The following is a 22,958-nucleotide window of genomic DNA, read 5'->3' on the forward strand; positions in this document are numbered from 1 at the left end:
AACAAAATGATCCTTGTGTTATTGTTAGATAATTAGACTGGACAGTGCAACCACTTCCCACACAATACTGATTTACACACTCTCAGTTTAAGAACACTTAGGTCAATATGTTTATAGCATTTGTAGCATCTGTTAAGGTCCTTAAACTGTCCTTACCCCACATGCATCCTTTTTTCAGCAAAAACTCAGTTACAGGGAACATTTATAAAGCAGCACTTCAACTAAACCGCTGTCTCCTCCTGAGATGTAACGAGATTTTTATTACACAAATCCGTTTTTATTTTTCAGTCTGCCTGCAATTGTCAATCGTCGTTGAAAACATTGATAGTTAATCATATTCATTTTTTTATGGCCCACAACATGATGAGTAATGAACTTTATGAAAGCTCCTACATCATCACTTTCAACTTCTTCTTGGCTCTACAAGATAATAAATAAAGATACATTTGAAAGTATCCTTGATAATTATACAAGGTCAATGTGTACTAATGATTACCCGAACTCCAGATTTGTTTTTGTAGACAAGTCATTTTAACCCCCAAAATTCCTTGAAGCACCATAGTCAGTCATCAATGAATGATCTAGCCTTGATTACTTATCCTGATACTCGGACTGAGTACACTCGTTTTCAAAACACATTTACATCAATATCTAAATCTAGATTGCTAGCAATATAAATGTAAAAAATCTGGGTGAAAAGTCTGTTAGAAAAAAAGTTATAGAATAAGAATGTTGGTGTTCAGTCACCTTATCTAGATGATCTATGCTTGGTTAAGAGCTACGATTCTGATACATCTATGTTCTTCAATGATTCTTTCTTTCTTTCTATCTTTTTTCTTTCTTTCTTTCTTTCTTTCTTTCTTTCTTTCTTTATGTCTCTAAGCCCTCTCTGTCTGTTTACCCCTCTTCATAATTTTCGCTCTCTCTCTTTTCATGAGTTTCAAAGACATTTGGCTTTAATCAACAAGCAGATTTGAACAGACGGTGAATGCTTTTGTCACGTGTGTGTGTGTGTGTGTGTGTGTGTGTGTGTGTGTGTGTGTGTGTGTGTGTGTGTGTGTGTGTGTGTGTGTGTGTGTGTTTGTGTGTGTGTGTCTGTGAAGTTTGAGTATGTGTTGGGGAGGGTCTTTGCTTCCCTAATGGTTTATTTAGAAACCTGAGTGGGGTGTTTTGTGAAAATATGAAATATTTTTCTGGTCATTTAAATAATGGGCATAGGGCAACTGTTTGTAAATCGACTGTGTGTGTGTGTGTGTGTGTGTGTGTGTGTGTGTGTGTGTGTGTGTGTGTGTGTGTGTGTGTGTGTGTGTGTGTGTGTGTGTGTGTGTGGTGTGTGTAATAATTGATTCCATGCTTTCTGATTTAAGGACTGCCTTGGTTCTCTGAGGTCAGGTGTGCATGCTTCTGAACACAATGACTACACGTTGGCTTCACAGCACATTACTTATTCACATGTGGTCTCTCTTTCTAACTTTATATTTGTTTCTTTGGTGATGCAGTGTTGAGGTCTTGTTATAGTCGTAGCGTAGGACTGTCTAGACCAGTGGATCTCAAGCTGATGGTTTGGAAAAGTATTTGGTAACTTAAAACTCATGTCTACGGAGTGAAAGCCGATTGGGGGTCGTAAGTAAATATCAGTAGCCAATACTTTAATGCTGTCATTTAGTCAAAAATGATGTTTATCAGCAACTTTTTTGGTGGATGATTATTTTGTTGTAGCCATTTTATTTCCAAACATTTGCTAATTTAGACTTCTCAAATGTCAGAATTTGATTCTTCTCTTTGTCTTATAGTAAACTACAATACATATATTTGGGTTTTGAACTCTTGGTTCAATTAAAGAAACTCTTTAGAAGCTCTCTTCTAAAAAAGATTTACCAAACTTAAGTATTCAGAAAATGATTTGATAGTGACAATAATTATTAGAAAGCTACACTAATATCTTAGTTTTAAGGGTTAACAAGACAGAATGGTTATTAATCACTGTTCTTGACTATAATTCAACCTGCAGAAGGATGTCCTTTCAATACGAGGAAATAATCAAGTCAAATTTCCACTACTGGGCCAAAAAACATTTCCCCTAAATCAAAACGAAGGTGCTACTTTCTTCATCTTATGCCAACAGGGATGACTCTTCTGCTGGTTTAAAGTTTCATGTAAACAAATAGTGCTTTCAACCATGTGTCCTAATCATCGCTTTGGCCCTGGATCTAATAAAGCCCACCTGGATATACAATCGCTGTTGAGAAGTGGTGACTAACACACTGACTGGCTCTGGGACAGACCCCCACCTAAACACATTTTTCAGGTCTCTTTGCCATTAATAAATACTCTTTTATTAGTCTGCTCTAATAATTACCAGGGATAATTATTGTATTTTAGAAGGACATTAGTTTATTAGAAAAGCAATGAATATATGTTAAAAGGCCCAGAACAAGAGAAATTACTTTTGATGCTGAAGGTGAATGAAGAGGTGATAATAATTAAGATGAGGCTAATAAAGATCAACATGATGATGATGATGATGATGATGATGATGATGATGATGATGATGATGATGACGATGACGATGATACCTGTGAAACTGAAGCAGCTAAATTAAATTTACATTTTTTATTACACCTGTGCTTTTCACATTATGACATGCTAAAAAAAGGTAGCAGTATCTTAGCCTGTTGCTTAAGCACCTTCGATAATAATGACCATGATGAAGCTTACAGTGATGACAATGTTATGGCAGAAGATTCCGGTATGCTGGATAATGATGATGTGCACAGGTACACCGGGAGTGATGATTGAGTATAAGTGTGGGAGAGTTGGATGAAGATGTGAACTTGTGATAGGAGAGATAGTTCAGTTGTGACTTGTGACGATAACAATGATCGCAGAGGACGAGCACCCTTTGGGGATAATGAATTTGAAAACCATGATTACATCTCCGCGTGACTGCACTTCACCGGTGGCGGTGGTGGGAGTGTCCGCGCGGAGGGTAGAGCCGCTTCACTCATTGCTCGCGCGCAGACAGGAGCAGCGTTTACATGTTTTCATTCTGAATTTAAAGGGACGCAAGAGCAGTGGGTTGACGAGCCGGAAACGACGAAGAAAGGTCTGCCGTTTAATTTGCGCGTCCTTTTATTTGGTCTTCTTGTATTGCCGCACGGTGTAATGTCTGTGTGTCGGGCCGCTTTGGTACTCCTCTGCTCGGTGTTGGCGGTGACTCTTGCCCGCAGGAGTTCACCGGAGCAGGAGGATGTTCAGGAGAAAATCAACAGCGCCAGATGCACCTCCAGGTGCCTCTCTCTGCACATGACGCAGCTCACCGTTGCCTTCAGACACCTACAGGTACTTACAGATACTTGTACTCTGTTTACCAACCTTGAAGTAGAATAACACCTGTAGTCAGTAGCAAACATCACCACCAAAATAATAAGTAATGGTAAAAAAAGAAGAAGACAGACAGCCATGAGTGAGGATTTGTTGCTGTATTTTCCACTTAATCTCCAGTCTAATCCCATTAGGCTGATACTTTAACATGTGCATACTCCTCAAATGTAACCAATCTGGCTGCACAGTTTAAGACAGTTTTACCCTATACCCTATACCCTATACAGGTGCATTACTGGTATTTTCTGTATTTTTGTATGACAGTTGCAGTCAATTTGTGTTGTTGCAACATGCTGTATACTGCAGCTCCATCAGGCTCATGCATATAGTTCAGGAAGATGCATTAAGATGAGTAACCCATCTCCTTTATCTATTTAATAGAGGGATATGTAAGGGGGATTTAACAGAAGTTGAATCATTCAGGTGCAGTCAAATTGAGAGGCTCAGGTACATGTAATAGAATACAATACAATACAAATGTATTGTTATCCACTGTACAGTTTAATAGCTGCTCTCAATTATTCATACCACAGACATTAGCATTCACTTTTAATTGGCTCATGAACCGTTATTCAAACATCATATAAATAATTATATTTATCTGGCCTCACAAAGACATCCTTAACCACCATTCATAGATTCAATGTGTTGTACTTAGTTGTACAGCTGTCAGGAAAGGTATTGCTTGCTGTAGAAATATTCAAAGTCATCAATTTTGTGGCAATCATCAAAATCTTAAAAAAAACCTACGCCCTTGTCTTCTTTTGTATGTGTCTCGAGAGAAACAATGGCCACTCTTTGCTAATATTCAGATATTTTAGATCAGCTAGAAGGTTTTGTTACGCACAACCAAAAACGCACAGTGGAGCATTTACTGCCTAAATAGTTAATCAGAATAAACTATGTGATCCCACCTTAAACAGAGTGAGTTGTTTCTAACATGGTTCTCATCAGGAAGGTTTGATGTTGCCCAGTTTCGGTACTCAAAAAATGAGGTTACAGGTTCATAATAGTTGACAAAATTACTCATCTCAGTGAGACCGCTGAACCATGTGCAGTGAGGAATGTGAGATTAACGGGGACATTAGGACGTTACCAAGATTGAAAAGCCACTTATCGTTAACAGCTTCAACATGTGCTCGCTGTGTAGTGGGTGGGAAAGTCATTAACCACAGAGTTCAGCCCCAGTGGCTCTGATGTGTGTAGGACAAAGTGTGTGCATTCATGAGTCTGTGTGTGTATGGGTTTGCATTTGTTCATATATAAAACAAAGTTTTGGTCTGGTCCTGGTCCATCCAGAATAGACTCCTGACACCTGTGCATTGGGTAATGAGGGTGGCCCCTGGGTGACTCTCTTGCAAGTGTGTATGTGTGTGTGTGGGGTTTCTGGAATGGAGGTGTGAGTAAGGGAACATTTGGTTTAAGCTTTATTAAGTGGAGTGCAGTAGTCAGATGTTAAGCATCAAACAGCAGCGATGCAACTGACCGGGAGGCAGCAAACTGTGCAGAGCTTCCTTTTCTACTTTGTTTTAAAAAGTGAACACAACCCTAACCCTAACTCTTACAACAACTCTTTTATCTCTGTGTGACTTTTGCTTTCTGTAAAACCTTTGGCATATGTTGACACTTCAAAGAATTTCTGCCTTTGTACCATGATATCTTCAAAGTCATCTAGTGTCATTTTTCCTAAGATTTTTAAAAATGAAATCACGAAAATATTTATTTCCATTCCGTCTACACTTGCACTATATACATTACATTTGAACACACAGGAAAGGACAATGTTGTGACTCAGAAACTCATCTGAAGATATAAAGGGGCACTGAAAATGTTGCGTGTTTTACCAAATTAAAAAGAGCCTTTAAACTTTAAGCAAACAAGGAAACAAGTTTCCTCTCAGCCACATCCTGGGTAAGAGCATCACTCCCTGGACCTATTATAGGACAGTGGAGCAGAACACAGAGAGATGAATGGGCTGGAGAGACTCTGTGATAGAGTGTTCATTTATTTAAAGAACATAACGTTTAAAAAAAAATCCCTTTTGATAACAGCTCCAGTAACTATAACATCATTGATGGCAAATGGAGCTTTACTCATCCTACCTCACCACACTCAGACACAAAGACACAAACACACACATTGCTTCCTCTGGCTTCATGTGGGTGAACCCTGTGTTTTTGGCTTCTCTCTTAGTGTGTGTGGCTGGTGTATAGCCACTCACATGTGAGTCACCAGTTTTCTATTTACACCTCGCTTTCTGCTTCTTCTCTGGGTTTTCCACTACTTTCCATTGTATGGTGTAATATTATAATTATAGCTTGAGTGAGTATATATCTGCTTGTATGTTGTCATATTCCCAAACTCCTCCTTGATGTAAACTCCTAAACATAAGAACAAACAGTGAAGCCTCGCCTGCAGAGCTGGATATTTATTGCGCATATGTAGTAGATGAGATTAGACTGCGTGTCTCGAACACTCACAGGTCTGTGGTGCTGATGAGCCGATGGTTAGCGGTTCGAGCCAGGGCTGAGGGCCAGTGCGAGGCTGAATGAGCAGCCTGTGCATTCATGTTTATGTGTGTGTGCCAGTGTGTGTCCCAGCTGCTCTGCGGTAGGTAAGTCTCATCAGCCCAGAGGTCGGTCAGCCAACCAGTCACGCTCTGAAAAAGTCCAAAGACAACGGCCGGGTCAGGTTGCACAGAGATAGAGAGATAAAGGCAGGTATCGTGGTCAAGCAGCAAGACAGACAGGGGAGATGGAAAGACAGGTATATGGACAAAGACAGGTGTAACAAACACACATGAAGACAGACAACCTGACACACTGATACACTGGCTAAAAAGTGGACTGACATGCAGGCAGACAGGTGAGCAGAGACAGGCAGAGGGCTGGGTGACGGCACGAGACAAAGGCTTGTTTGACTCACCTGAAAGATAAAGCAGATACCTCCTTCTGCGGCTTTGTGACTGTCCTGACATTTGATCGGCAGAACCAGGGATGGATGCTGATACAATTGTGGCAGCGTAGGAGTGAAATTCCAAGACACTAAATCACAGCTGGAATGAAACAACTTTGGACCGCATCGCTTTGTTCTATCAGCTCGAGAGATAATATATATCTAGAACCGACGGCATATTATATCTGATACTTGAGCAATTAAATAAATTCTTCTTCCAACCTTCAGACCATGAATATGAAGCATGCCGCCAGCAGTCGGCTTATCCTAGTTTAGCACAAACACTGGAAACAGGTAGAAATGTCGCCTTCCTGAAAAGACGGTCTCAGTTTTACAAACTGTTCTGCTAGAATGTATTTGTCACAACCAATCATTGTGTTAACCTTATAAAGTGTATTTCTTTCTGAGCATCTGGTTTTCAATTGGTCCCAATAAGGAGATAGTGTATCAGGACGATGCGTCTGCCTAGAGATGAAGCGCTGTGCACATCCTTTTTACAAATGTTCCGACTTTTCTGTGCTCAGAGCACTTCTGGTTCGAACTTTTCAGAAAGGGGAGGGCGTGACTGTCACTCCTTTTCAGGCACACCGCCATTTGGTGTCCATCTAATAGATAGTAGCCCAAATAGATGATAACAATCCAACGGATTATCCTAGTCCATCATACAAAGGTGCTTAGAGTGGTGAGATGTTGTCGAAATAAAACAATGCACTTATTTATTGTGTGTTGGGACAAAGCCCTCCCAGGTGGCCTGCAGGTGCTTCTCTGCAGTAGTTCGTATTGAGCTGAGTGAGTGCTATCATTCTTCTTACGCGTATTTCCTTAAATGTTGCACTTTTCTTTTCATTTTTTGGTCATTTAAAGTATTTTGTTTATCAAGTTTTAGCATTGCTGCTGTTGTAAGTTAACCGAAACAGAAAGACGGATGTTGACGTAATTGTCAGATGGGGAAAAGTTCAGGAACGTATAACAACCACTTTGTTGTGACTCTTGTTGTTTACAGGATGTGCGGCACCACAAACACTAATGTTGACACATGCGCACAGATGCACACGCACGGGTGCACGCACGTTACTTAATTATGGGCTTCTGTTGGAAATTTTCAGACCTCAAAATTGGCTTTTTGGAAGAACTTCAGATTCTGTTGAGTAAAAGTTAGTCATGATTCAAATTTGACCACACACAACCGCACAACAACACGTACCCACAACAAACACGTACCCACAACAAACACACCGTAACTGCTTAGGAGAGTTAATGCCTCGTGTTGAATAGACTTTCTACTGCGCCTCACCGTAAACACTGACCACAACACACACACATATGTCCACACACTCTCTGCCTCTGTCTCTTGTTCACACACACACACACACACACACACACACACACACACACACACACACACACACACACACACACACACACACACACACACACACACACACACACACACACACACACACCCACACACACACACACACACACACACACACACACACACACACACACACACACACACACACACACACACACACACACACACACACACACACACACACACACACACACACACACACACAGTTTTATCGCTGCATCTGGCAGAAGTGTGATTTATATCTCACTCTCTTTCAAACACTGAAGGGTGTGTGCAGCTGTGCGTGTGCATGTGTGCATGTGTGTGTGTATCTGTTCCAACCTCTCTCCCTCTGTTTCATCCAGTAATATCAGGTTGTTATTCTTTAACAGTGATGACTGGACTCAGCAGTCATCAGAGCCATGTGGAAGTCCTTGAGTGTTTCTCAGTCCGCGGGTCACTTCTGGTTCTGACGGGCCTCAGGCTCTGACAAATGTATTTTTGCCGATCCCAGGATAGAAAGTACGTTGTGTTTTTAGGGTTGAAATCAAATCCATCCATGTGGAAAAACACCGTTCAAATGAAATGGGAATTTTGCACTTTTTGGTCCAAGATATAAATCATCAACTGGGATATTTTTCAATTTATCATATGAGCAATAGTGCTATCTGGAACATGAACTTTGAAAAAGTTTTGGACGAAACCCTTTTTTTAAGTCTTTATTTCGTTTTTTAAGACTTTAGAATAAATAAATATATAATATTTCCTAATAAATACATCAAATACAACTTAATTCATAGAAGAAGTAGTGCAACAATAATATTTTAAATGCTCTTCCACTCTGGATAAAAGTACCAGTAAAAAATGTGCTTCCCATTTATTAAATAACCCAAGCCAGACGAATGGCAGTCAACTTAATTTATTGTGCCCTGCTTCACAACTAATATCCACCACTCCTTTCCAGTCTCCTCTCTGCTCCTATTAACTAATATATATTTCCATCCTTCGCCTTCTTTTGTCTGTCTCCCTCTGCTCTTTTCAACTCCCTCACTCCCTCCCATTTCCTCTCAGCCTCCCATCCAACTTATTTCTCTTCTTCCAGTCACCTTCTTCCAATTTTCTCTTTCTCTACCACACTTTTTTCACATGTGCAGCTGTTTTACCACACACACACACACACACACACACACACACACACACACACACACACACACACACACACACACACACACACACACACACACACACACACACACACACACACACACACACACACACACACACACACACACACACACACACACACACACACACACACACACACACACACACACACACACACACACACACACACACACACACACACACACACACACACCGTACGAAACCCCAGTCTGACCACCGTTTAACAGCCATACGGCACACAGGCCCATCTAAACTGCCTTGATTGGCTCTGACAGCAAATATGTCCCATGTAATTCAATTGGGAGCAGTTTGTGTGTGTACTGATGTATGTGTTGCAGAAGGATCTGGAGAGGAGTGACAGAAAAGGAAAGAGAGCGTGAAAAAGATTAAGATAGGGGATGAAGATGTGAGGCCATCGGCGGGGAAAGCAGCTTCATATCAGTCCAAATCTGGAGATGTTTAACTGTCCTCAGTTCTTTCCTCATGGAGCATCTAGAGCATATCATCACCTTTATTCTCAAGTCCTCTCCTGTCACTTTTACACAAGCTGACAGCAGCGTGGAGGGACTGAGAGGAAGAGATGAAGGGTACAAATGAGAGACACAAAGAACGACAAAGTGCATTTGTGTCTCTGTTTTTTTGACACCAAAATAAAAAACAGACGGTTTAATCAGCAACAATGACCATTTTTCAGTTTTATGAAGGCCACAGCAGTGTATAATCTTAAACTCCCACTCTCTCGAAGCTTTTAAAAAATATTTTCATCATTTTGTTGTCACTGCAACAGTCAATAACATACTGTATAAGTATTTTTGAAGGCTCTACTTACAGCACCCTGAATAAAGCAGAATGTAATGCATTTTTAAGAATATTTCACCCCTACACTTATTTGTCTCTCATCGTTCGTATAAAATGTAACTAGCCCAGGTACGTTAATTTTGCAACTTTAGAAAGACATTGTGGTTAATGTAGGGAATGTGTAACAGAAGCCAGAGTAGTAAAAACTGTAAATTATATCAATCCATCAGAAGGAAATTCCTGAACATCACAAACTGATACTGAAAGAGGATCTGAGGATGGAATTTTCCTCTCTGCTACATCCCCAGTGTCCCAATTCTACGGCACTAACGCAACTTAAGGCTACCCTGTGGAGTTTCTGACCACGATGAGAAACGTTCTTATAGAGGATTCCTGTTTTGTTTGTTCGCACAAACACATTCCTAACAATGTTTTTCCCATTATTCCACCGTTTTGGTGTGTGGTTGGAGACCGCGAGCAAGTAAACATGGATGCAAACATTGCAGGTTTAAAATTGTATTTAACATTGGGATTCGAGATATTACGAAATTGTAAATTCAACATTGTGTTTAAGATGTTTTGACTCTTAGAATATCCAACAACGCATGTAATCCCTTTTAAGCCTGTCTCTGTCGTATAGACGGATTTATAGTAATGTTCTTGAATGGCAACAAAAAGGTAGTCTGGATAAGCTTCCAACAGATCCAGAATACCTAAATACACTTTGCATTGCAGACATTTCATAAAAATGTTCCGTAGACTTCCTTAGGTCCTCAGCAATACACCCTCTATGTGCAAAGTCAATCGAATTAACTTTTTTGGGGGAAATAGAAGGACAGACATACACACAGAGATTCCTTCCATTTTATTTACAATGAAGGGATCTTAAACAATCCAAGCATAGATTATTGAGATTATTCAAAGTTTGGAGAGAGTTAAGAATGTTGATAATGTGTAATCAGAAGGTGCTTTGAAGACAGGAGGGAAGAAAGAAAAGGTGGGCAGAGGAAGGAATTGTTTTGTCACTGTAGTGATAGATGACAGCTGTTTCTCTTTTCATCTATTCCTCTTTACATCTATCCTTCCCCACTGACTTGTTACTAATTTATCCATCAGAGATTTTACCTTTGCTTTTAAACTCTACTTGTTCTCCTCTCACTGTCTCTACATTAGGCATTATTCCCTCCATCAACTAGCACAGCTTACTGTTAAGCCCATGGTGTCTGAACACCCTATTAATACACATTTAGTCTTAAAGGCATACTAGCACGGGCAAGCCAAACACTTGTCCAGCAACCATATGACGGATGCAATTTCTGTTAAACTCTTGACTGAAATTGTTGGAGTCGTGGTTCCAAACTGGATCCTGATTTTGGTTGCACAGGTGTTGTGTCCTCTCTGAAAAGTAACCACCTCTTCACTGTTGCCAACAGCTGGACAACTGAGGCAATAGTAAGCAGCTGTAGCACAGTGGAAAGGGTGAGAGAATGAGAGGAATGAGGCAAACAACATTTGTGGAGAACTTGGAGCTCTGACCATTTTCACACTTGTGCTTAATGGTTGGTTTCAGCTGAAAACAGGCGTGACTCCCAATCTCACAGTCAAATATAAGCTTTTAAATATACTATCTATCCAGCACTTCTTTAAAGGTTTGTCATGGTCTTAAACGTGCTCCTACTCCAATAAAAATCCTCCGCTGTTCTAGTGACAGCAATTTCTTAAAGCTTCTACATGCAGCGTTCCCCAGGGCTTATTTTAAGGGGAATAAGTCTTCATCTACTAACAAAAGAACTGCTAACAGAGCACTTATATACTAATAAAGGACTGGCTTATCTAAAGCCAGTTGAGTAGCACTTGAAATGCTTGGCTCTATGAAACCTGATGTACTTATATGATTCTGTTTTCTTCAAGGTTGTGTCTTCCTGGTCGAATGTACTTATTGTAAGTCGCTTTGGATAAAAGCGTCAGCTAAATGCAATATAATGTAATGTAATCTACGTATATCAAAGTATAATTTTGCTTCTTTGGAAGCTATTTAACTAAATTACTATGCATCTGTTTTGAATGTTAAGAGTGAATGAGCCAATTTAGCATTTTCTGTACCGTGAAAGCCCTTAACCCCTAATCTCTAACCTTCAACCTCTGCACTATTACCCCAACTCTAACCCCTTAACCCAGAAACACAAAGGCTACTTAACAGGTGTCTGTGTGTGTGTGTGTGTGTGTGTGTGTGTGTGTGTGTGTGTGTGTGTGTGTGTGTGTGTGTGTGTGTGTGTGTGTGTGTGTGTGTGTGTGTGTGTGTGTGTGTGTGTGTGTGTGTGTGTGTGTGTGTGTGTGTGTGTGTGTGTGTGTGTGTGTGTGTGTGTGTGTGTGTGTGTGTGTGTGTGTGTGTGTGTGTGTGTGTGTGTGTGTGTGTGTGTGTGTGTGTGTGTGTGTGTGTGTGTGTGTGTGTGTGTGTGTGTGTGTGTGTGTGTGTGTGTGTGTGTGTGTGTGTAAATTAATTTGAATCAGGCTAAAAAGAGTGCGATCAGGAAAGGGTTTAGGAGTCGTTAAGAAGGCTTATCCCACACACACACACACACACACACACACACACACACACACACACACACACACACACACACACACACACACACACACACACACACACACACACACACACACACTAAAGGCTCATATACTAATAGTTATTTCGATATTGGACGCTGGCATTGTGAATGTGCCAATTAATTAAAGTTAAAAAAACAGCTTGCAGGGTTTTCATTAAGGGTTGCACTTGAATAATTTCAAACGTTGTAAAAAAACCTTTAAAACAACAGGGTTTTTTATTTATTCAGCCAACATGCTGAATATACCTACATTGCTTCCAGATCCCTTTTGCTCTATTCTGTTGAATGTCTTTGTAAATCGAATATGTTTAGGTTTTGTACATTGAGTTCAACGAAACAAGCAACTGTTTTTGTAGCATTATTTTCTCTGTTATTTGACATTATTGAGAATAAACAGTGTTCTAGTTAATCAAATAAGGATAATCAATATCATTATGGGGACTGTAAACTTGTTTTTTTTAAGTTACCCCTTATATTGACCATGGTATTAATTGTGTATGTATCATTAAAACACATTTTAATGTTTTAATATTTCACAATGACATAATGAGAGAAATAGACTTGGATCCTCGGATACAAACAGTTTATTTTATGTCAACGGTACACTCAAATTGCAGGTTTGAGTACGCTTTACTTGCAAGGTGTTTCATTTGGATAGAAACCATTTTTGAAAAGGTAAACTAACTTAAGGACGAAGGGTTGGTTTGGTTGATCTGTATTTCTGTCCTTGTGGTCATGAGATGACGTCTCCCTCTGTCACAGTGATTATAGCAGCCATGTTCACTGGCGGTCTTGACTCACTTAACAGAAACTCATCGAACACACACCCACACCAACACATAAACATAAATCTCACCAAGTGACGCGTCCTCTGTCTGGTGAAGGAACCGCTAACACAGTGCGTTAGGTCATTCTGCTCCCTGAGGATACAAATGTAAATAGGAGAAAGGTTGTGTCTGTCTGCATGTCAGGTTTTCTCTGGTTATGATGACCTTTTATGAACAATATTTAGCTTTCTGTCTCCTTATATGTTAGACAGCACTTACAGGAATGGGTCAAATGTGGGCAGAAAGTGTCAAACAGGATTTCTCTGTGGAAGATTTATGTCTCTGTGTGTGTGTTTGTTTTAATCCTCATCTTCTCCATTTCTTCCAGAATGACCATGTTCTGGTTTGGTGTGAAAACCACAGACGCTGTGCGCAGGTAAATACTCATACACAAACACTTCCTAACTCCTAAAGACATTTAACTGACTAACATTCATTTTTCCTGAAGGCTTACCAAAACATGAATCACTTCGTGCCTAACCCCAACTCTAACCCTGTTCTCAAGCCAGTCATAACCAGTAAAAGCTAATCTATGGTAAAGGAATGAAAAAAAGGGGTTACACACGTTGAAACAGTTACTCTAATTCAGTTGTTGGTTCCAGAAAACACACTTGGCTGTGTTTGTGGGTGGTCATCCTGTGAGGAATCATTTTTTACTAGTCCACCAACTTCCTAATAGATAGTTTGGCTTGACCTTCCACATGTTACACCTTCCTAAGCTCATTGCTTGCACTGCCAAAAACACCAGTAGACTTACTGGTGAAAAGGGCAACAAAGTGGGAAGTCTTCCTGACTTCAAATATAAACGTGGCAAGTACTTCACATCCAGAAAAGAAGAAGGTTCTTGAGGCTAAAACCGCAGTCAAAATGGCATTTGCACTAACATAAGATAAGAGATTTGGATCTTATATTTGCGTGAGTATTTTGATCTTTCTTATTGAGTGAATTGAACCAGCATATCTTGGCTCAGTATAATACCAGGGCCATTTGGCTGGCACATAACTCAAACACATTTCTATTTAACGGTTTGTAAAGTGATATAAACCCATCTTGGTTTTTTGGCTGTAGTTAGTGGCTTTAATAGAAGTGTGATACCACACAATGAGGCATCCTGGTACTAGAACATAATGCATTTGACACGACAACAGTAGACAGAGGTCACTCTGCACCTCTGCTTTGAGTGGCAAAAAGAGAGAGAGAGAGTGTTTCTCGTGCTTCCCTTGTGTGTGGAATCTCTATACCGACCACAAGGCTCCTGTAACAGCAAAGGTTGTGTTTTTAGTTAAAATAACGTCCTCCCCTATATACCTATTATCCATCCAGCCTGAAGCAAAAAATATCCCCTGTTAATTCACTTAACACTGCCCGCAAGAGGCTTCAGTGTGTGTGTGTGTGTGTGTGTGTGTGTGTGTGTGTGTGTGTGTGTGTGTGTGTGTGTGTGTGTGTGTGTGTGTGTGTGTGTGTGTGTGTGTGTGTGTGTGTGTGTGTGTGTGTGTGTGGTGTGTGTGTGTGTGTGTGTGTGTGTGTGTGTGTGTGTGTGTGTGTGTGTGTGTGTGTGTGTGTGTGTGTGTGTGTGTGTGTGTGTGTGTGTGTGTGTGTGTTCATTATTTGATTCAGGAGGAGTTTCCATGTTGTGTATTTTAAGCTGCCAGTCTGTTCTTTCTCCAACATTACTGTGGATGTGTGCCATATACTGTATTTAGGTAAAACATGATGTTTTTAATCAGAAAGGGTAGAAGGTAAAACAGGAAGATATCTTCACTGTTAGAAAATAACTCATACTTTATATTGATCACTAAGCACAATATGTGATATGAAAGATTATTTTCTGGACTAAATAATGGCTCGGGGTGATCTGCAGCCCAATGTCTGTCATCCAGACCTTTTACTTACTGACCCTAAGTTACTCAGTAATAATGACTTCTTGAAAGATTCTGTCTGCTTTCTTATTGATGTGTTTTCTGAACTCCCCGTTCAGGTTCAGACCTAAAAGCTGTTTCCCAGCTGAAAAGCACACCTGAGTCGTATTTTATTTCTTGCAACACTTCCAAGCTCTGCTGCAAATGGACAGCCGGACAAAGGGAGAGCAAGAAACAGACGTGAGAGAGCGAGCTTCCTATCCGTTCAGGGCGTATATCAGTAGTGTGTGTATATTGAGTTCAGATGGGGTTAATGTCTACAACCCTCCACACCTCCCACCAACAGAGGGTTGCAGGGGATACCGCACTGAGCAAAACATCAGTCTGCAACTCTGAGCTTTATCTAACCCCCCACCACCTCAAACACAAACACACTGCTCCCTTGACCTTACCCTAACTTATCTACAGCCTTTTCTTCCTTCTCTCCCTTCCTTTGTTTCTATTCTTGAGGTTTAGATTTCAACAATGAGAACAGAAAATATTTTCCAACTTAATGCACGTCTACACTTTATAACCTTGGCTTTGTGTTCTGCTGTTGTAAAAGTGTGAATACCACTGTGGCAGTGTGCTTCAACCAACATCCAACAACAGTCTCTAAGCTTGGCGGTGGGGGCTGCCGCAATGTTCTCCTCTCAGACAGGCTGATACTGCACAGACATGCACGACTTTGCACATTGTCCTTTTTTTTTTTTTTTTTTTAATTGCAGAGGTATTCATTTTAACATTTTAAATTGTTGAAAGTGGAAACAGCCCAATTTGTAAAAGTCATCAGGGCAGGCCAACACAAATAAATTAGAACAGAAAAACACATTTCCCATTCTTCAGCCCTAATCGCCAAGATTAATAAAAAGTAATGAATTATAAGGCAGAGGAAGTCCAACAATGTGTAAGGCTCCCAAGGTGTGTGTATTTATTAACAGGATATGTGGGAGATATTAAAGACTTGCTATTTGTTTTCTAACCATGGGGAGCATTACACGTTGAGCACAGTCCACTTTTGTTTTGTGTAATTAGCAAATATTCCAAGGTTTCTACTCTTTATTTGGTTAATCAAGCATTTGTTGTAGACATTTTCTTTTAGTAAATTAAAGATCCCAAATACAGGTTTTAATTAAATACAGAGAGACAGACAAAGATATTTTAGTTGCGCTTTGTGGCAATGTCAATGGGTTTGTCTGCTAATTTGGTCCAGACAGAAATATCCCAACAACCATTTATCAAATGTTGTATAGACATTCATGTTCCCCTCAGGATGGATTGTAATAACTTCCTGACTTTTCATCATCTTCCAACATCGGGTCAAAATATCACTTTGTCCAGTTCTTTGATTTATGATGAAATCCCCTCACAGATAATGACGTTCACATTGGCATCATCTACATTATGGAAAAGTATGTGTTACGGTGTGTGCAGGAAGCAGGACCCAAATGCAGATTAATGTGTCAAAAAATAGCTCCTTTATTACAAGGCTAACTATTAACAAACACAGAACAGAACACTCACCGCAGAACACGTCAATACACAAGACGAACCGACAAAGACAGACAGAAAAACCACATCTGGGGTTACCTACTGTAATCCAGCTTCTATGAGTAATGGCGCAGCCCTCTAAGGCTATCGCTATTGGGTTATCCCTCTGCGCCCCCGCGCAGCACTGAAACACTTGTAGTCCACGCCCACCCGCTAGGTGGGCCCCACCCTCGGGCTTCCTTCCGGTATAAATAGGAAGGTGGCCCGGCAATCTGCTCCCATACAATATAACTTTTCTTCAGCTATTCGTAGAGCCAGTGGGGCCCAGCGCTGCTGACGCCTGGAACGCACACTGGTGCGCCCGGTCAGCCTGGCGGGCAACAAACTGGTCCTTGGGGTCGGCCAACATAGGGCGCCGTCCGGCGACCAAGTTGGCCTGTCTTACCCTGAAAAATGCCGTTAAGCTCCAGAGCGGGGGTCGTTGGGAAAACCTCATCTGTGAAACCCTCCACCTTGGTGAAGGGGACAAGGGAGGCCACCAGAGCCCTCAAGCTCCTCAGGTTCGCCGCTGCACCTTCCTGATACCGCCTAATGGCGGGGAAGCGCGGCCAGATCGGATCACTCCTGCCCGTCTGCACCCGGGAAAACACGCCCGCCATGTCATCCAGAGCCACCCTCTCCCGTACTCGTGGAACGGGGAGACCTCTACATGCTGCTGCCTTGCCGATTATTTCCGGCAGCTCCAGCATGATGCCTCCCAATGCCGGTAGCGCCGTGGCCACGGAGAAGGGGACCCCGTGCTCGACCGCCACCTCTGACTCTCGCTCCGACCCCGTCTCCCCCGTCCGGGGAAGAGGGGAAGGGGAGAGCCGCATGGCGAGCCCTGGATGGAGGCGGGGAAGGAGTCGTCCGACTCCTGCCCCCCACTCGCCTCCATAAACAGGCTGTCCTGGATGGGCACCTGCCCACCCCAGACGTCTTCCTCACCCGCAGCAGCTAGGGCGTCCGCCCTTTGCTTCCTGTCGGATGAAGGAAGACGCACACAATGAGGACCTGCTGGCTGAGAGCCACGTCCGCGTGCTCTGGCCCCAGACAGGCTGCGCATATCGGATGCAAATCATAGCTTATAATGTAGCCTGTATTGCACGAAGGGCACATACGGACACACTCTTTATTGCTCATGCTGTTGCTTTCTCGTGCTTCAGTAAACTGCTGGTTGCTGAAGAAAAGAGGGAGCAGATTGCCGGGCCACCTTTCTATTTATACCGGAAGGAGGCCCGAGGGTGGGGCCCACCTAGCGGGTGGGCGTGGACTACAAGTGTTTCAGTGCTGTGCAGAGGGATAACCCAATAGCGATAGCCTTAGAGGGCAAAGCCATATACGAAATAGAACTTAAATACACACAAGACTAATCACACAAACAAGACACAGGTGAGGATGGAGGAGAAAACACAGGGGCCACAGGTGAACACAATCGGGTAATCAGACACACCAGGGAAACTAACGACAGGGAACCACAGACAGATCTAGACAAGACAAAACACCAACACAGACAGATCTTAACAGTACCCCCCCCTCAAGGGACGGATCCCAGACGTCCCAAAAAAAGTCCAGCTGGGTGGGTGGAGGGGGACCGGAGGAGGGACCGGAGGAGGGACACAGAACTAGGGCCAACAGGGTGGGTGGAGGGTGTCTGGAGGACGGGCTTGGGCTGACAGCCCAGGGGCACAGCGGAGGACCCGGAAGGGGTCTCTGGGGCGGCCGGCCCGGGGGCAAGGCAGAGTTTGAAAAAGGGGGTTATGGAGGGGCGAAGGCAGTGGCAGGAAGAGTCAGGGGGCCAGGCCCGAGGGCGAGGACCGCGGCACTCGGGGCAGGGCTCGAGGGCGAAGACCGCGGCTCTCAGGGGGCCGGGCTCGAGGGTGAAGACCGTGGCTCTCAGGGGGCCGGGCTCGAGGGCGAAGACCAGCCAGCTCCGAAGGCCGGGCAGGAAGACGCTGACGGGACAGTGCCGGAGGCCGGGCAGGACCCGGTGTCGGAGCTGGTGGGACAGGCCTCGGCAGGATCCCCCACGGAAGAGGACCAGGACACGGGATTGGCAGGAACCCTGGCAGGAGAGCAGTCGGCGGGACCTCCAACGGGACAGGACATAGGGTTGGCAGGACCCCCGGCAGGAGAGTAGTCGGCGGGGCCTCCAACGGCACAGGACATAGGATTGGCAGGACCCCCGGCAGGAGAGTAGACGGCGGGACCTCCAACGAGACAGGACAAAGGGTTGGTAGGACCCCCGGCAGGAGAGTAGTCGGCGGAGCCTCCAACGGCACAGGACAAAGAGTTGGCAGGACCCCCAGCGGAACCTCCAACGGTACTTGAGTAGGGACTTGAGTGGGAACTCGAGAGAGGGCTTGAGAGGGGACTCGAGAGAGAACTCGAGAGGTGACTGGAGAGGGATCTCGAAAGGGTATTCGCGATGGGACTCGAGAGGGGACTCGAGAGGTAGCTCGAGAGGAGACTTGAGAGGGAACTGGAGAGGGGACTCGAGAGGTAGCTCGAGAGGAGACTTGAGAGGGAACTCGAGGTGGGACTAGAGATGGGACTTGGGAAGGGACTAGAGGAGGGACTAGAGGAGGGGCTCGGGAAGAGACCAGAGGAGGGACTAGAGAGGTGACTAAAGGGGGGACTGGAGAAGGGACTAGGGAAGTGACTACAGGAGGGACTTGAGAAAGGACTTGAGAAAGGAATTGAGTAGGGACTAGAGATGGGACTAGAGTAGGGACTATGGCAGCTGAGGCCAGAGCTGAGTCTGGAACCATGGCTGCTGGGGCCAGAACTGAGTCTGGAACCATGGCTGCTGGGGGCTGAACTGGTTCTGGAACCATGGCCTTTTGGGCTCGTGCTGCTAACCTGGCCTTGCGACTCCTCTTAGGAGCCGTTTGGAGGCTCTGTGGACCTCCAAAAGCCAGACGAGTAGCAGCGAATGGCTCCTGGACTGTAGCAAACACTGGGTGAGAAGCAGGGGCTGACGCCAGACGGACCACACCGATGCGTGTGGTATCAAAAAGGGAATCTGGAGACCTGGGTCTATCAGGATCGGGAAAACAAACCGTGAGGTAATCCAAAAGCCAGGCCGGTAAGAATTTAACCAAATCTTGATTCCTCAGCGTAAGGTGGACTGCATCTGCCAGAGCAGCATCTCGCTGCTGAACCCTGACCGCTCCTATCCATCGATGAGCGTAGTCAGACAAAGAAACGGTATAATCCACTTGTTCCTGCTCAAACGGATCTGCTGGGCCCATATCGTTGGTTGGTTCGTAATGTTACGGTGTGTGCAGGAAGCAGGACCCAAATGCAGATTAATGTGACAAAAAATAGCTCCTTTATTACAAGGCTAACTATTAACAAACACAGAACAGAACACTCACCGCAGACCACGTCAATACACAAGACGAACCGACCAAGACAGACAGAAAAACCAGAACTTAAATACACACAAGACTAATCACACAAACAAGACACAGGTGAGGAGGGAGGAGAAAACACAGGGGCCACAGGTGAACACAATCGGGTAATCAGACACACCAGGGAAACTAACGACAAGGAACCACAGACAGATCTAAACAAGACAAAACACAACACAGACAGAAAACGATAGTTACGGCTGTAACTACGGTCTATGAGTCCCGGATGACCGCCAGAGGCGGTGCTTTAGCACTGGATATGTCCATCGCGCGCATGCGCAGCTCGAGTACCAATAACAACAAAGTCACCTGTGACCCACGTGACACCGGCTATATCCGGGACTCATAGAACCGTAGTTACAGCCGTAACTATCGTTCTTTTTCGTCCCTACTGACCGCCAGAGGCGGTGCTTTAGCACTGGATGACTTATACCAACAATGTCATGAAGAATCCAAGCCCTTGCTCACCACTGGAAGCAGCGGAGCTCGGCAAAAGGACCACGCCCAAAGAATGGGGAGTGGCGACATTGACCTGATGACAACTGGAGAATGTGCCAGAAGACGCCCACGACGCCGCGGCGCAGATGGTCTCCAGGGGCACCCCTCTCAGGGCAGCCCAATATGTTGAGATGCCCCTTGTAGAGTGGCATCTCAGCCTGATGGCAGGGGGCGGCCACTGGCCCCGTAAGCCTGTGAGATGGTATCGACAACCCAGTGGGGCAGCCACTGGTTAGAGGGCCTAACCTCCTTTAGTGCCGCCAGGGCAAACTCAAGAGTTGCTCCTCCTGCCGTATACAGACAGTAGCCTTGATATACGCCCTTTGGGCACCCCCAGGGCACAGCAACTTCGATGTGCCGTACTCCTGAATGTCAAAGCGTGCCAGCTGGGCAGGCTGATTGAAGTGAGTTTGTGGAAGGACCCCGGCGGGAATGCCACATTTGCCCAAAGGGCAACGCCTGAGAGTCTCACCTCGGGCATGTATTGTTTATGGAGAGGACATGCAACTCCCCGACTCACTTCCCTGAGGCTATGGCAAGCAGAAATGCTGCCTTCGTGAGCAGCCACCTGAGCCCCACCTGGGCCAGGGGCTCGAAGGGAGGAGATGATAGGGCATCCGGCAGCAAGGGCAGGTCCCAAGCCGGAGCCCTCGGGGTGCAAGGGGGACGCTGCCGTAAAGCCCCTCTCATAAAGAGGGACACCGACCTGTGGCACCCCGCCGTGGCGCCGTCGACCCGAACATGTCGGGCAGAATCGCAGCCACATAAATTCAGAGTGGAGTGAGAACGTCCACTATCTAGAAGGGACTGTTGTCTAAGCAACAATGTACCTGCTGTCCCCAAGGAACACGCACATTCTTGCCCCCCAGTTGGGGTAGAAAGTGCGTGAGTGCAAGCTGCACGGCCCGAAGCTCTAGCACGTTGACCCGGCGCGCACTCTGCTGGGCAGACCACTGACCCTGAACGGTCCTGCCCTGCCGCACTGCACCCCACCCTGAGAGACATGCACCTATGGTGATGGTCTCCTGGCGGGATGGGATGGCGCCCATGGGCACGCCTACCAGGAGATAGGCCCTGCCCCTCCAGCGTGACGGAGAGTGGAGCAATGCTGCGACACCCTGACTTCACTGTGCCTGTGCCACTTGGCGTCCAAGTGAAGGCTGTTCAGCCACATCTGCATGGGGCGCAACGACCGCGGGCCTAAGGGCCCAGCGGCCGAGGCAGCTGCCAGTCTGCCCAAGGGCCGGAGGAACTGAATATAAGGCACCCTCTTGCCCGGCCCACGTGGAAGTAGGCATCCCTCGGTTGGAAACCACTCCACCTGTGCGTATGCAGTAGTCAGCATATAGAATGGCAGCACCTTCAGGAATCTGTTGATTCCTCTGAGGTCCAAGATCGGGCGAAATCCGCCGACTTTCTTGCTCACGAGAAAGTATGCCGAGTAGAACCCCCTGGCTAAGCAGAGGGTCTTACTGGGTTGATTGCGTCCTTGGACAAAAGGACGGACAACTCTTGGCCTAGAGGTAGGGCCCCTGCCGGATCGCTGACGACTGTCAATTTAGACCCAGCCGAAGGCTAGGGGCCGGAGCTGCGGTCCGTACCCCTGGGTTAAGGTGAAATCCACCCGAGGGACGGAAGTACAGACTGCCCAGAAACTGTGCTGCTGCTGGGAAAGCAGCCGCCGACCACCCCCGGGATTTCAGAGCCCAGCCCCCCGGACCTTGGAGCCTCTTGGGGGGTTCCGGTAAGGCTCTGGGGCACGAGGCCGCCTGGAAGGCGGGCGACATGGGGCACGAAAGTCATTGGGAGGCGGTTGAGTGGGCCGCTAAGACCTCTGCAGACCACCCCTGTAATCTGGCGGCTGAGTGCGGCTGCTAGAGCGGCCCCTGGGCCTGCTGGGAGTGGGCACAGGTTTGCGAGGACCTGAGTGCTGCTGCCTGGTCTGCCTAGCTTGGGCGGCACGCTCCAGTGCCTCCAGGGCAGCTGATCTAAACAGCTCTAAACAGCTCACCCCCCAACCGAAGGAGGGGGGGGGGGGGGGGGGCCTACACCGGGCCCAGGCTGAAGAGGCGACTTCATCATTGTTATGGAAATCTAGCCCCCAAACACCGGCTGGAGAGTACAAGTCAAAAGTGATCAAAACAAATAAATGGTGAATCAAGCAAAGCTGTCTTTTGGTTATTTATTTGAAGCTTCAAATACACGATATAATAATATATTGTCACAGGTCGGACAGAGTGTGAAAAGTCTGCGCGAGAGTGCGCAGAACAATGAAGAAGCAGAGATTATATAAGGAAAGAGTGGGAATATTATAACTCTTGGGTTCACACGGTCAGATTGTTTATGAGACACCCAGTGGCCTTGCAGATAGCATAACGGTTCTTGTGTGACTCCCAGTCTGCTAAAACAGCTGTGGCCTTGCAGAGCCACAAGAGTGATATAATAAAAGTAAGAATATATCAGGAAATAAGAAGCATTTGGTTTAAGCATATGAAAGATATAAT

The 22,958-nt window shown here is 45.0% G+C and overlaps 1 protein-coding gene across 2 annotated transcripts in view; it reads left to right on the plus strand.

The window, feature by feature from the left end:
* The first annotated feature begins 3,004 nt into the window (after nucleotides 1–3,004).
* The window catches only part of anos1b (anosmin 1b), a 69,381-nt gene continuing 49,427 nt past the window's right edge, over nucleotides 3,005–22,958 (plus strand). For both annotated transcript variants that reach the window (XM_034080470.2, XM_034080471.2), the window contains exons 1-2: nucleotides 3,005–3,342; nucleotides 13,441–13,488. In XM_034080470.2, the coding sequence (XP_033936361.1) occupies nucleotides 3,166–3,342; nucleotides 13,441–13,488 (225 nt within the window). In that variant the 5' untranslated portion in view covers nucleotides 3,005–3,165. The remainder of the gene's footprint in view (nucleotides 3,343–13,440; nucleotides 13,489–22,958) is intronic.

The sequence above is a fragment of the Pseudochaenichthys georgianus genome, chromosome 4, assembly GCF_902827115.2.
Source record: "Pseudochaenichthys georgianus chromosome 4, fPseGeo1.2, whole genome shotgun sequence".
Taxonomy (NCBI): domain Eukaryota; kingdom Metazoa; phylum Chordata; class Actinopteri; order Perciformes; family Channichthyidae; genus Pseudochaenichthys; species Pseudochaenichthys georgianus.